Source organism: Lepidochelys olivacea (assembly GCF_965140295.1).
Source record: "Lepidochelys olivacea isolate rLepOli2 genome assembly, chromosome: 21".
Taxonomy (NCBI): domain Eukaryota; kingdom Metazoa; phylum Chordata; order Testudines; family Cheloniidae; genus Lepidochelys; species Lepidochelys olivacea.
In genome coordinates this window covers 9,643,496-9,657,439 of record NC_140431.1, presented here as the reverse complement: position 1 = coordinate 9,657,439, position 13,944 = coordinate 9,643,496, and the positions used below count along the sequence as shown (strand labels likewise).

General features: G+C 50.0%; 1 protein-coding gene across 1 annotated transcript; it reads right to left on the bottom strand.

Annotated features, from left to right (window-relative positions):
* Window positions 1-2,852: 2,852 nt before the first annotated feature.
* Window positions 2,853-13,534, bottom strand: LOC311511136 (uncharacterized protein). Its single transcript, XM_084611507.1, has 6 exons — window positions 12,930-13,534; window positions 12,043-12,161; window positions 11,347-11,441; window positions 9,119-9,240; window positions 6,101-6,198; window positions 2,853-3,127 (listed from the first exon to the last, which is right to left on the bottom strand). Exons 1-5 carry the CDS (start codon window positions 13,517-13,519, stop codon window positions 6,102-6,104), a joined length of 1,023 nt encoding a protein of 340 aa, XP_084467633.1. The 5' UTR covers window positions 13,520-13,534; the 3' UTR covers window positions 2,853-3,127; window position 6,101.
* Between the last annotated feature and the right edge of the window lie 410 nt (window positions 13,535-13,944).

Below are 13,944 nucleotides of genomic sequence, written 5' to 3'. Positions count from 1 at the left end.
AGTCGAACCCAGGGGGACCTGACTATAAGCTTTTGTCCTGACAAGTATCGGGGGGGAGCCGTGTTAGTCTGTATCCATGAAAACAGCAAGGAGTCTGGTGGCACCTGAAAGACTAACAGATTTATTTGGGCATAAGCTTTTGTGGGTAAAAAACCTCACTTCTTCAGGTGCATCCACAAAAGCTTATGCCCAAATAAATCTGTTCGTCTTTAAGGTGCCACTGGACTCCTTGTTGTCCTGACAAGTGTTATTCCAAAGCTGTCTTTAGCCATTTTCTAATCAACGACGGCCCTTTGCTTTTCACCTGTGGCACTTTGATTTCTTCAATAGCCTCTTGTGAAATACTTTGCTAAAGGCTTGCTGAAGGCAAGTGGAGTTATGCCCATGTAAGGACCACAGGGGTGGGCCTTATGTCAGGCTAAAAGGCAGTGTGAGATAGTGTGACCTAGTGGATAGAGCACTGGCCTGGAACTCAGGAAACCTGGGGTCTATTTCTATTTCTGCCATGGGCCTGCTGAGTGACCTTGGGCAAGCTAAGTATTACTAATAAAACTCCACCGATTCTGATCTTGGTTAGGCAAATGTAAATTCAGACTAACCTCACTTCCTGGATTGGAGCTACTCCAGATTTACAGGGCCTTCAGGTAAGCACTGCTCAGCTTCACTTCCCAGCCCTGAGCTGCTCCTGAGAGCATGCTCTATTGCATAAGCCTGAGTTAGAAATCACAGTCATACAAGGTAAACACCTGAGTTTCCTCCAGATGGATTCATGGAGCCATCCCATTTCCCTTTGACGTCAGTCTTAGCTGATCACCTTAGTCTCCCATTTAATTACTGCTGCATTTACCACTTGACAGCGAGAGAGCTGTTGCTGCAGCAATAAATCCCAGCCCCATCCTTCTCTGCACAGAGGGCTATTGGGTCCAGCGAGGTGCCTCTCCAAGACAGAAGGGCCAGTGCCTATCTTGGAAGATGTTACACTTCTGCCTCCAACCAAGTGACCGGCTCGGCCACAAAATGGTTTCACAACGCGGGAGGTGGATTCCTCGGAGATGAAGCTAGGCCAGGCCTTAAATCGAGCTGTATCCTGGAGAAAGCACTGTGGGAACAGACAGTGTCACTCCCTAAGGGTTACCTTTGGGTTAAGGGCCTGTGGTCACCGCAGCATTCACTCTGGTGCAGTACGCTGGAAGTCCAGGTCAATTACAAAATGGGGGTGTTCACCGACCCAAAACACAGGCAGGGTAGAAGTGACTTATGTTTATGTCAAATTCAATTCCTTGTCTCTGTCCTTCAATCGCTAGTTTTCCGTGTGCTGCGGGTTGTTGCATTGATGGCACAGAACTGGTCTGGAGGTTTGGCTGGAGGTTCCGACAGGTGGGCAGAAGTTACCTGCAGCTTTGGGCACCCCGGAAGGCAGGCTGGGAATGTGGGATGTTGCATGCTGGCTGGATAGTTCTGTGCAAATGATCGGCAGTGAAATAACAAACCATGTTGCCGTGTAAACTGCTGACCCTGGTTCCGGAGTAAACGCCCCCTTGTGGTGAACGGGGATAGTTCACACCTCTCAAAGCCATTGTTTCAGGCTGTCGGCAGGTTCAGGAATTACATACAGGTTTAGAAGGTACGTTGTGGCCCCAACAACTAGGTAAGATATTTTGAAACCACTGAAAGTTTAGATGGTGGAGCACGATTCTGCGGTGAGGGAGGGTGTCTGTGGGAAATTCAGCAGCATCATAGAATATATGGGACCCTGTTTTAGGGGCAGGAATTGATAGAAATGGAGAGCCATCTGGGTGCCTTGTTCATACTGGAGCACAACAGTCCTGCATCCACAGCTACGTGGCAAAAGCAGGTGCATGGTTGCTTCGTACCCTAGCCTCCATGGAGCCCCTGGAACTAAACCAGCATGGCATTAGGGCTGGGAAACAGTCAAAAATAGCCGCAGCTCTGCACAGGAACACCCCTGGGAGCTGATTTGTATATTGCAGGCTTTGTCTTCTGGCAGGTTGGCTGGGCGTGTGCTTCCTGTCATAGAATTCCCAGATTAGCCTGGGCCTTGGGCTGCCAGCCGCTGCTGCAGCTCAGCTCACACAGCCTGTCCGGAAGAGCCGGGGATTGGCCCAATGTCCTCATTGAGGCCAAGGCAGAGTTCGGAGAACACTTCCCCGAGGTCGCTGGTTGAAGCGCCCAGCGCTGGTCAAACATGGGGTGGAAGTGCAGGATGAAGCGAGATCAGCCGCCACCTCCCAGGCTCGGGGTTTGTGGCCACCATTTGACGCAGTGCCTGTGTGTAAGGGTGTCTGACAGGTAATTGTGGCACACTGCTGATGGTGCAGTGACTCCACACCAGCACAGAGCCGGGGGTCCCCGTAACAAGAGGGATGGGTTTCTGTCATCCCCTAATACCCAGGCTACCCATCAGCAAATGGAGGAGGTGGGATTCCTCTCTCTCCAGTGAGCGACATAGCCAGGGAAGAGGAGATCTCATTTCTCACTCTGCAATCGGGGGAGATTCCCCAAAGCAAACAGAGGGGTTCCCTCTCTTTCCCTTCCCCAAATGAATGGAAGATGCTCTGTATCCCTAGTCAATCCTGCTTTGGTGAGGAAGTGGACTAGGTAACCTAACAATAGATTATTCTCCTCTCTAAACTCGGCCACGAGTGGGGGAAGGCAGGAGAGATTTGTCCATCTTTATGCTCCCTGCAATTTTCTAAATGATTTTTTGAACACGGAGTATACAAAGAACCAGCAGCAACAACTACAACAAAAAACCCAAAATCAAGAAGGAAATTAATTCAACACAGAACTCCATTTAATAAGGGGGGAGGAGTCTGTGATCTTAGGGGGAACTGAGAACAATCAATCAACGTAAAACACTTACTCTAAAAATACAGTGGATGCCAGCCTAGGCAAGGGGATAAACATTCAAAGGGGGGAGGCATAGACACTGAAAGAGGGAACAGGAACAAGCTTGCAGCTAACAGGCTTTGTCCCAGACACCAGCTTGGTGGGGACCAAAGAACTGGTCTCAATCTTCTTTCTTCATCTTCATCTGCAGACTCACCGTGATCAAAACATAAGCTTGTTCTTGGGGCCGCTGTCCCATCTCTTCTAGGAGCAGGCTCTGGCCAGGGCAGAGAGAAAGCGTGTTACCGAATCACACTGGCGAATGCAGAGCTGTCTGATCAATATCACTGCCTGCTGCCCAATCCCACCAGCTCCTGGCACACAAGGGAACTGAGAAGTGAATCCTGCTCCGAGGGCCAGTCTCATGTGTATGGAAGAGGGATGGTCAGTCTCTACTGAAGTAGGTTCTCGGAGGTCAGCCAAGATGTTCATACTGGTCCCTTCTGGCCTGGAAGTCTATGAATCTGGAGTCTCTCCCCTTCCCCTTTTGCTCACCCGCCAATGGCCTCCACGCTCCCCTCCCACAATCGTGGCATCACAGGTGCAAGAGCCTTCTCCTCTGCACGTCCAGCCGTGTGCACCGGCTCCCCAAACCTCACTGGCTCCGGCTCGCTCCAGCCCCCAGCTGAAGAGTTGCTCCCCTTCCCCATGGCTCTTCACGTCCCTTTCCATTCGTTGCCATTTCACCTCAGAAGCTGTTACGAGCAGGGGCACGAGTGTCAGTGTAGACTGGGCTCAGGCATTCCCAGCATGGGGCCCTGAGGCCGGGGCTGGAAAAGGGCGCGGAGCCTGGACTTCACTGGCTTGTCCCGCTGCTAGCACCAGTGCTGAAAAATGGGCCCTACAGTTACTAGTATCGATGAGGCCCAAGGGTTCCTCTCCCTCTGGCTGGTCTGGTGCTCACGCTCGTCCCCTCCTGCGCTTGCCCCCGGCTCCGCCCTTGACAGTGAGAATGGGTGCGGAAGGACTCTGGGTTCTAGTCCCACTGACTCAGTTTGTTGCCGTAGTTGCTATATGGCCTCAGTTTCAGAGATGCCAACACCGGCGGGTCCCTGTTGGCTTCCGGGCCCCTGGAAATCCAGCCCTTAACCTCTGTGCCTCAGTTTACCATCTGCAAATGAAGATCACACCTATCCACGTCGCTGGCTTAATTACTGCGTGCGGAGCCCTCCGAGAGCCTCAGAGGACAGGCGCTGCGGCTGTGCACAGGGTCAGGATCACACCCACACCCTGGGAACACAGTTCGGAGGAGGGGAGGAAGAGCATTGATTGGCTGGGGCAGGGGAGGGGCAGAAGAAGCTATAATCGTCCTTAGCAGTAAGTCCCCAGGTGCCATCACAACCTCTTATACAAACTGCCACTGCCTGCCCATCACACAGAGAGCCAGCCACGTCCAGGCTCGTGTGCGGGGAAAAAACCCCTACATGCCACGTTCTGCATGAGACAAGGCAAAGCAGCCGCCTCCGCACGAGGTTTTTAAAATGATAATTGGGTGCTTCCCCTCCCCCCACCCCCCCCACGCAGCTACCAGAGAAAAGACAAACAATTGCACTTTGATCGAGCGAGAAACAAAATCCTGCAAAGAATTCCACACCCACCCACCTGCCCAGGGCCGGGGAGTGGGCACAGGAGCCCAGCTGCTTCGCGGAGGGCTGCGCTATGCTTTGCTGCATTCCAGATGGGCTCTTCCCACGTGGGGTAGGGAGCAAGTAGCTTTGTCCTTGCTTCCATTTGTCCGCGCTTTATAAGGGAGCTTGCTGATCCCTACTGGCTCCGGCCTTGCCCCAGCGCTGGACTCGGGCAATGGGAGTGATATGGAACCACAAGCACAGTACCGTTTTTTTAAGACTAATGTTTGAAAAGTCACCACTCTTCCTCCTCCTAGGGACTGGCGGTTTCTTTCACCAATGATTTTATAGCATGCTGAACTTCCTCCCAGAATCTCTAGGCATTTTATAAACACTGCACTAATTCCAGCAACATGCCTGAGAAGAACAACTGTTATACATTCCATTGGAGAAATGGGGAAACTGAGGCACAGGTGGTTGAGGCCTAAACTTAGGCTCCTGAGTCCAACGTTTAGTCACCTAAATAAGTGGCCTGATTTTCAAAGTGCTGAGCTCCTATGGGAGCTTCAGTGGGAGCTGCAGGGCGTTCAGCACCATTGAAAATCAGCTCATCTACTTGGGTGCCTAAATATAGACTTAGAGCCTAACTTGAGGTCCCCTTCTTTCAAAAGCCTTGGCCATCGGGACTCAGCCTTGGTCACACAGTCAACAGCAGCAGAGGCAGGAATAGAACCCAGGAGTCCTGCCGCCTCGTCAGCTGATGTAACCAGAAGAGCACAGGCCATCTGGGCATATCCCACCTAACCAATCCCCCGCCTTCGCTCTCGCCTCTCCTCTGCCCTGTGGCATGCAACAATGTCGTCTGCTGACGACTGAAATGCTTTAGTTTAACCCAAGTTTTGGGGCTTCCCCGGGGAACTGGTGCAATACAATGGCCTGAAGAGGTCAGACTAGATGATCTAATGGTCTCTTCCACCCCTAAACTCTATGGGTGTGTCTACCCTGCACACAGTTTATGGCAGCATGTAGAGTACACACCCCAGCAGCTCCCCAGCATGGCTCTCAACAGCGGTGTAGACGGTGAGGTGCAGCTTAGGTGAGTAAAGACGGTACGTACCCTACGCGGCCCTCTGCAAGCCAAGCAGCGCCTCCCCCATCTATACCGCTGCTTCTGCCTCCCTGCTGCTGGAGTCTCCCCCTCCTGCAGGAAAAGGCTCCAGCAGTAGGGAAAGGCTCTGGCAGTGGGGAGGAAGAGGGGAAAGGAGCCTTTTCCCACTGTCTCGCCTCTGCCGGAGCCTTTCACTGAGGCACATAGTGACACCCCACCATGCGGACGCAGCCTACTGTTCACCGTGGCCTGGAGCCACACATAACTTACACCCCGCTGCCAGCAATCTGCAGTGCAGACCCAGCCTCGGAGATCTAGGTGTGGGGCTGGCATTTTGAACACTCAAAACACCCCGTACAGAGGAGCCGTTTACCACCAGAGTGTAACTTGGATCGACAAACAGCAGCCCCGTAAGAAAAGGGAACGTGCAGGGCACCAGTGCCCAATCTCACAGAGCTCCTGGGGGCTGCAACTCGGTGGCCCAGTCCAGACTGCTCTTCTGTTCCTGACTGACCTCAGTCTGCTTCAGCAGCTTCCAGTCCATTGGTCCTCAGGTCTCCCTGGGCTCTCCCAAAGTGGCCAACAGTTTCCCCAGCTCTGTCATCGGGAAACCTGGATTGGAGAAATAAGTTCATCAGGAGAGACAATCACTGGAATTTACCCCGCACGTGCTCAAGAAACTAGGAATAATACTTTGCACTAATCTAGCATCGTCCAAACACTTAGTGGATGAAGCCCCATAAATCCTCTGCAAACTAAATATTATCCCCAGTTTACGGACGAGGTTAAAAGAGAGCGACTCAGTGGCAGAGCTGGGACTAGAACCCAGGAGTCCTGACTCCATCCCCTGTCACAGTCATTAGAACATGCTGCCTCCAGCAATAAACGTGACAGATATTGAACGCGCTGAATAGAAGTGGCACAGAGCCAAATTCTGATCCTGAGCAGTGAGAACCAGAATCTCTCCCCTGCAGCCCAGCGAGTGACTCTGGATGTGCACTGCTGTGACTCAGAACAGAACTGGGCCCACTGTCTGTGCACCAGTATGTTTCTCCTCCATTGAAAAGTGGGTAAGTCCCAAGCCCATTCTACACCTTCAGACTTTCTAATCTTACTGCCAGCTAGCAGACCCAGAAACAAGCTCCCTAGTCAGTGTCTGAGCATGCACCAGCTTTCTGATAATGGTCATAGATAAAACAACACTTCACAGACAATACACCTATTAAACAGTAAGGTCAGACTGTCCCACAGCCTGAGAGCAGTTGAACTAACTACCTCTCCTGCATCAGCAAGAGCCCTCAGGAGCTAATGGGTCGTTAGCCCAACAAAGAGATTCCCACATTACAGGCCTGTAGGACCTCTCCCCAGTGGCTGCCCATGTGGAGGAGACAGAACTCTGTGTGTCTGCAGGAGTCTAGGCAGCAGGTTTACGTGGTTCCCATACTTCACCCTTCTCAGCCCACAAAGATGTAGCCGTTCATGATTTAGCTTGATTCAAAGGAAGCTCCATTAGATGTTGGATTCAACCTCCAAGGGAAGGGGTGGGAGACCGATACCTGGCACATTTCCAAACAGACACACAAAAGCCCTGGGGAATGGACTATAGCAAACAATCTTGCACTGGGAGGTGAGGGGAAAGGAGATGGATAAATGATCAGCAGGCCTTTTCCATCCCCAGGTGTTGTGTGGCTGTACAAAGAACTTCTATAGGACTTGGACACTTGGAACGTACATGGCTTTAGCTGCCACACAATAGCTCCACGTGGCAGCAGGCACCCCCTCTTTGTTCCCTTGTTTGTACAACAGAATATCACAAAACATATTTGTAAATTCTTTTGTTCTAACCAGGTAACAGTGATGCTCTCCAAATGCTTGAAAAGCACAGCCTGGCTTCGGCTGGATTCTCTGGACATGGGCAAAGAGATCCCTTGACTAATGTAGCACACCGTACCGCAGCTATTATAAGAGGGAGGCCTGGGTCTGTTGTGTTTTTAACTGATTAGGCAAATTTAGTGTAAGTGAAAAGTGCTGGGCCTGGAGACTGATTTCCTCTCTTCATCCAGAGCCTAGATACAGCACAGCAATAATAACTTCAGCTTTGAGATCCCCACCATGGACAAAAAGGGATTTTGCTCTCTCTGACCCACTTATTTCTTGGCCTCTGCTTAGAATGCCAGGATGTGCATGAGGTCATGGTTTATACATTTTGGATGTCTGAGAGCGACCAGTTCATTTCAGAGCCGGAGAGCTGGGAATGAAGTACACCTGGACTCCTCTTAAAGCACTTGTCATCAGTGACTTTAAAAAATGGCACCTTCTTACTAACTGTATGAACGCCCTGTGTATCATCAAGTCAGAGCATGTGACTTGACTAACACAAACCGACCTTTCCTCCTGCAGATGCAGTTATAGGAGAGTGAGCTAGAGTATATTCTGCCTCACCCATTGTCTGAAATGAATCCTTATCAAGAAGCACCTGCACAGGACAGAAATACCTATGGTCTGACCAAGGCTGATGCTAAAGGGGAATTATATATGTGCAGCCCGGTAAAGCACTGGCTTTTTTGCAATAACATCTTAATTATTTGTATTTATTATTTGTACTGCGGCAGCACCTAGAGTCCCAATCGTGAACCAGGGCCCCATTGTGCTAGGTGCTGTACAGACACAGAACAAAGAGGCATTTCCAGCCCCAAAGTACAAGCTCACGGTTAATGTGCGGCCCACGGTATGAGATCAGTGGTTTTAGTATAGCTCAGTGATACAGGAAGCTGTGCAGAAACATTCACATATTTACCTCTAGGTTGCTTCCCATAGAGACAAGTGTGTGCCTGTGAGTGTGTGTGTGTGTGTGTGTGTGTGTAAACTGCTGCCCTCTATTGGATGGAATGGGAACTGCTCAAGAGTGGGTCAGGATCCCTGCTGCTCTCAGTTTGTGATTTTCCTTTAGCCCTGTTGTTGCCAATAAATTCGAAGCAGCTAGCCAGGACAGCATCACAATGTTTTCTATTATACTGTCTTGTATTCAGTGTATTTGAACACCAGGATAGCTTATTCACTAATGTACATGGGGAAATATTTATTCAGTCTATTTTGGGAAATAGATGATTTGGCCCATGTGGGTTTGGAGATCAATTTCCCCCTCTCTAAGGGACCCTGTTCATACCACTCAGCTGTACTGAAGACATTTTCAGCCCATCTCTGGGTTTGGTTTTTTAAGTCACACGGTGCCACCTAGTGGTCAGAGAAAGTATGACCACGCTTCGGCTTCCAGTTCAGCACATTCTCTCAACTAACTGCATCCGATGAAGTGAGCTGTAGCTCACGAAAGCTCATGCTCAAATAAATTGGTTAGTCTCTAAGGTGCCACAAGTCCTCCTTTTCTTTCAACTGCACTGGTAACTGCATCGCTTGTCCTGAAAAAATTCTTAAATACAGTTCGGCTTTGTGAAACTAGACAGAATTTGGACCGTGTCTGATTGGGGTTGTGTGTATGCTTCCTTTCTTTGTCGAAGAGCGTGGTGGATCTCACCTATAGATCAGGGCAGTACCAGAGGATTCTGAAGAGATGAGATGAGGCTCGGGTGTTGCAAATTCATAAACAGTTAGATTCAGAGTGGCTCCCTCTTCCATTTCCAGCTGCACTGGGTGTTCCTGGAGATGGAAGTGCAGGAAAATGGAGGTTGAGGACAGATGAGAATAGAGAAAAGGGACTTGCATCAAGGCACTTTCGACACTGCAGTTTGAATCAAGTCGGGAAACTATTTTCAGAAGCTGACCTTGAAACACATTGTCCTTCTATATCAAGATTTCTATCAAAGGATCTCAACAGATTTTATCTTGTAGAATATGATATTGTCCCTGTTACAGATGGGGAAACTGAGGCACAGACGGGGTGGGGTGGGGGGAACAAATTGCCCAGGGTCACACACAGCGCCAGTGACAGAGCTCAGAGCCAAGTCTTCTGACTCCCAGTCCCCTGTTCTCACCACTGGACATTCCTACCTCCCCCAGTTTGTCAAACAGCTTCAGATACCGTAAGGTGGTTCTGCTGGCTGACATGGGCAGGGGAAATCTAACAAAAATCCTTTGATCTAGGACAGTTTCCCTGCACCATTTTAAAAACCTTGCCCCTGTCCATGTTGTGTGTCACTGGCCAACAGATCATTTCTTGAAGATGGTGTCTTAATACAACCCACATTGCAGCAGAGATGGGGCCTGACTTCTTCATTGTCTTGCACCCAAATGCTATGACATTTCCACACCTAGGCAGAGAAACGCTCATACACAACTGCTTTATTGAGTTGCTAACTCCTCAGCTACCCTGAGTTCACTTCCTGCAGCTCTACCAGTTCCTGGGTCAGCTTTAAAGTGACAAAGTCTCTTGGCTGAACAAACATATTGTACTGCAGACAGTATCGAGGAAGGCAGCAGCAAAGAAAGGATGGCCCAGTGTCTAGAGGACTGGCCCAGGATTGAGAAGACCTGGGTTTAAGTCCCTGCTCTGCTACAGACTTCCTCTATGACCTTGGCCAAGTCACTTAGTCTCTCTGTGCCTCAGTTCCCCATCTATAAAAAGGGGGTAGTAGCATTGCTCTGCCTTTCAGAGGTGCTGCAAGGTGCCCAGATACTATGATAAAGGGGCCGTATAAGTGCTGAAGACAGATAGCACCTAGAAATCTAGCTAGACAGAGAAGTGCATATTTGAGTGTCTGAGTAAGAGTGGGGCCTGGAGGGTCAAATGTAGCACTCCTTGCAGTAGAGAAATGGGGCTCGGTTGGACCCATTTATAGTCTATCTGTGTGAGACCGAACCACTTGCCTCCATCTCAGAACCCTTTTTGGTGTCACTAAAACTGCCTTGCTATGACATTTAACAGAGGTAATGCCGGACAGTGGGAACTGTACAGCATCCAGTGCTATGAATTTGGCCACCCTTTGAACTGAAGGCCTCGGAGAAGGGTCAGATTGAGTCATTGTGTCTCCTCTTGCACTGGCTGGAATGTTAATTAGGAAATTGCAGGTGCCTTTTCAATGGGATTGTCAAAGAAGGCAAAATGACTTTTGCAGACATTACCTCCTTTCGTCCAAAGGACTCGATAGGCGAATTAAGCCTCACAGCACACCTCTGTCAGGTGATATGTATCCTTATCTTACAGATGCCTTGAGAAGTTAACTGACTATGGTCACAGAGGGTCAGTAGCAGATCTGGGAATAGAACCCAAAGGCCCTGAATACCAGTTCCCTGCTCTAACCACTACACTGCACTACTTAGGTTTTAGCATTCATTTTTTCATCCTTCCCAGCTCTAAGTGCCTCCAAGGCACCTCCGTATTGCAATCAGGGAGGCCAGCTGTGTTGTCAGGACCACTCAGCTTGCAGTTACCTAACCCGGCAGCGGCTTTAGGTCATCTCTAGCAGGAACTTCAGGGGCATAATCTAGAAATCTTGCTAGGCCCTGACTGCAGAATCTCGATTAGGGGCAAGGATGAAAGAGGCAGAGAGGACCCAGCAGGATTTTCTGATCCCAGTTGGGTTTACAGCATTAGCAGTCGCAAAAATATAATGTAAAAATCACTGATTTGATTTGGAAGCAGAGCAAACGATATCTGGGACCAGCACGAGGGAATAAAGGAGAGCCCCAGGCTGTCCTTTTTACAGTTCCTTTTCCGAACGGGTGAGCGCTTATCCCTGCTTGTAAAGTAAAAGTGAAAGTACCTCACCGTTAGTTTAGCCCACTGCTCTGTATTATATAACCAACCTTAGGAACAGGAAGCTTCCATCTCTGCTTGTACATGTTGATGAGTTTGTTCCATGGAGACAGCTCTGCCTTCGGAGATCCTCCATTTAGATCCTCTGTTTACAAAACCCCACAAATAAAGCAGTGAATCCTCTGAGCGGTCTCATCGTACATCCCATATGGAAGGGTAATACATGTCCCAGATACATTATATGATCAAGGGCCAACCCCTTTGTTGGCATATCTCCAGTGAAGTGAATGGTGTTAGGCCAGTAGAGAACTCAGCCCCTGGTATTTAAACAGATGACAGCATATAAAATGAACTAAAATGGGTTATAAAGGGTGGTCACATACTGTGGTGATAAGGAACATAAATGCACTTGGATCAAAGTGTCATTTCTCAGCTGGACTCTTCATGGCTACGGAAAGGGCTTCTATTCTGCTTTTGACCCATCCACAGTGGCTTCTCCTCCCCAATGCTGAGACCTGCTCTCCATGTCCATTGGACTGAGCCCAGAGACTTTCCCAATACAGCACAGAGTGCCTACAGTAATTGAGTTCTCAAGATTCAGGGATCAGCATGGATGTGAAGGACTAGACCGAGGTATTTGGAAACCTCGTCTACCTACCAGAATACCTGACAATTCTCAAGAGATGTAATTCCCAAATGGATCAGGAGGGATTCCCTTTATCTACAGCCTCTCTACCATTCCTCACCTTTCAGGAGGTGCTCTCTCTCTTCCTTGGCACAGAAGTCCTGGGCGGTCAGTGCCAGGGGTCCTGCAGTTGGTGTGATTCCTTCGTTGTCAGCACGCGGAACCTGTGAGATCCCAGCCCTGAACCCAGAACACAGTTACACGTGGCTGGGTGCTCATGAACAGGATGGCACTCAAGTGACCACACGCTCGCTCACTCACTCCAACCACGAGAACAAGGCCTTCGCCCAGTTCAAAGCGAAGAGGCGGAATCACATTTAAAACACCAGCACAACTGGCACTGATTGTCCCACTTGTTGACGGACTTGACCTAAAGAGGCCGAGGACTGGAAGGGGCCACAATGCTGATCGCTCATGTACACCAGGTTAAGTGCAAAGCAACTCCATGGACCTCAGTGGCGTTAGTCCAGATTTCCACTGGAGTTCCTCCACATTTACACTGGATCTCCTCCACATTTACGCTGGCATAGCTGGAAGCAGAACCCGGCCCTTTCACTTACAAGGTCAGGAGTGGGGCCCGGTGACTGTACATCCCAGGATGTATAGCCCAGCTACAGCTGTGGGTGACAGGGCCTGACAACAGAGACAAAGAGGCTCACTTAAATGCAACAGTAAAGAGCAAATAAGATGCTGCTTGCTTAGTGATCTTCAGTAAAACCCAAACTAGTGGCCCCCTACAAAAAGACCATTGCCCAGGATCTGACAGGTTCCCGTTGTCTATATGGGCCCACAACAAATTCATATTTACTCTGAGACAACCCACAACCCTCTCCACTATCTAAAGGCTGAATGCTTGTCCCAGATCTGTGTGGGAGGGGGACTGGGAGTTTGGCCACCTATCTCAGTGAGGCCAGGATCTGGCCTTGTGTCGCTAACAACCAAACTTACTTTTCCCATGTTCCTGTGTCACCAGAAGCTTCTCCCACCCTCTCTGCTTCCCTGCCAGAGATTCTGTTGCACGGATCCTGGGCTGTTTTATCTTTGCCCACAGCAGCGTTAACAAAGCCACCGGCATCTCCCATCTCCATGCCACTGTGGTCCAGCGTAGGAGGGGATCTCCTGCCACGGCTGGAAGGGGTGCCCCCAAGACTGCTATTCTTCAGTTCTCCAAGGATCTCCCCCATGCGGTCGCCTGTTGCATCTCCATGGGGCTCATCGGTCGGGTGGTCGCCAGTTAGCTCTTTGCCCACTGGCTGGCTGGTCTCAGACTCAGCCCCAGCGGGCACCAGGGAGCTGTCTTCTTCTCGGTCCCTGACGTCCCCTCTCTCTTGTGTGTCTGCTCTGGTTTCTGGGTCCTCCTGTGCGCTCTGCCTGAGCCCAAAGAGGTTCCTAACAAGCTGGAGCACCGAGGGCCTGCTGGAAACAGGGGCAACGGTCAGAGGATCCATCTCTCTTGGCCGCCACAGGAGGGGATCTGGTGAGGTCACCCTGACAGCTGGGCTGGGGTTTCTCAACAGTTTGGAACCAGGGATTCCCATTGAAATATGGCCGCCTTCAGAATTCAGAACTGCCCCAGAGTTCTGCAGGGGAGGCGGAAGGCCAATCGAGCTGAGCTGCTGTACAAGAAGGGAGCAGCCAGAGAAATGGTGGGCGCTCATGAAACATTCAGTAATAGCAAGATGACTTATTTATATGGAATTCCCCCTCCACCCCCCAGCCCAGTCATTTGGCATTGATTTGAAAGCTCTCCACTTTGAACTGTCACAACAAGATGGAAGGAAAAGAAAGGTCAGCGGAAATGTGGGCGAATTGCTCCAGAAAGGGATACTGGTTAAATAAGGAAGCTAAAAATATTACTTTTGCTGTAGGTATGGTTAGAGCAAATGGTCCAAAAGGAAACAACTCCACTGGCCACTGGGAGATAATTCATTCCTTGCAACAATAATAAAAAAGCAAAGAAAGA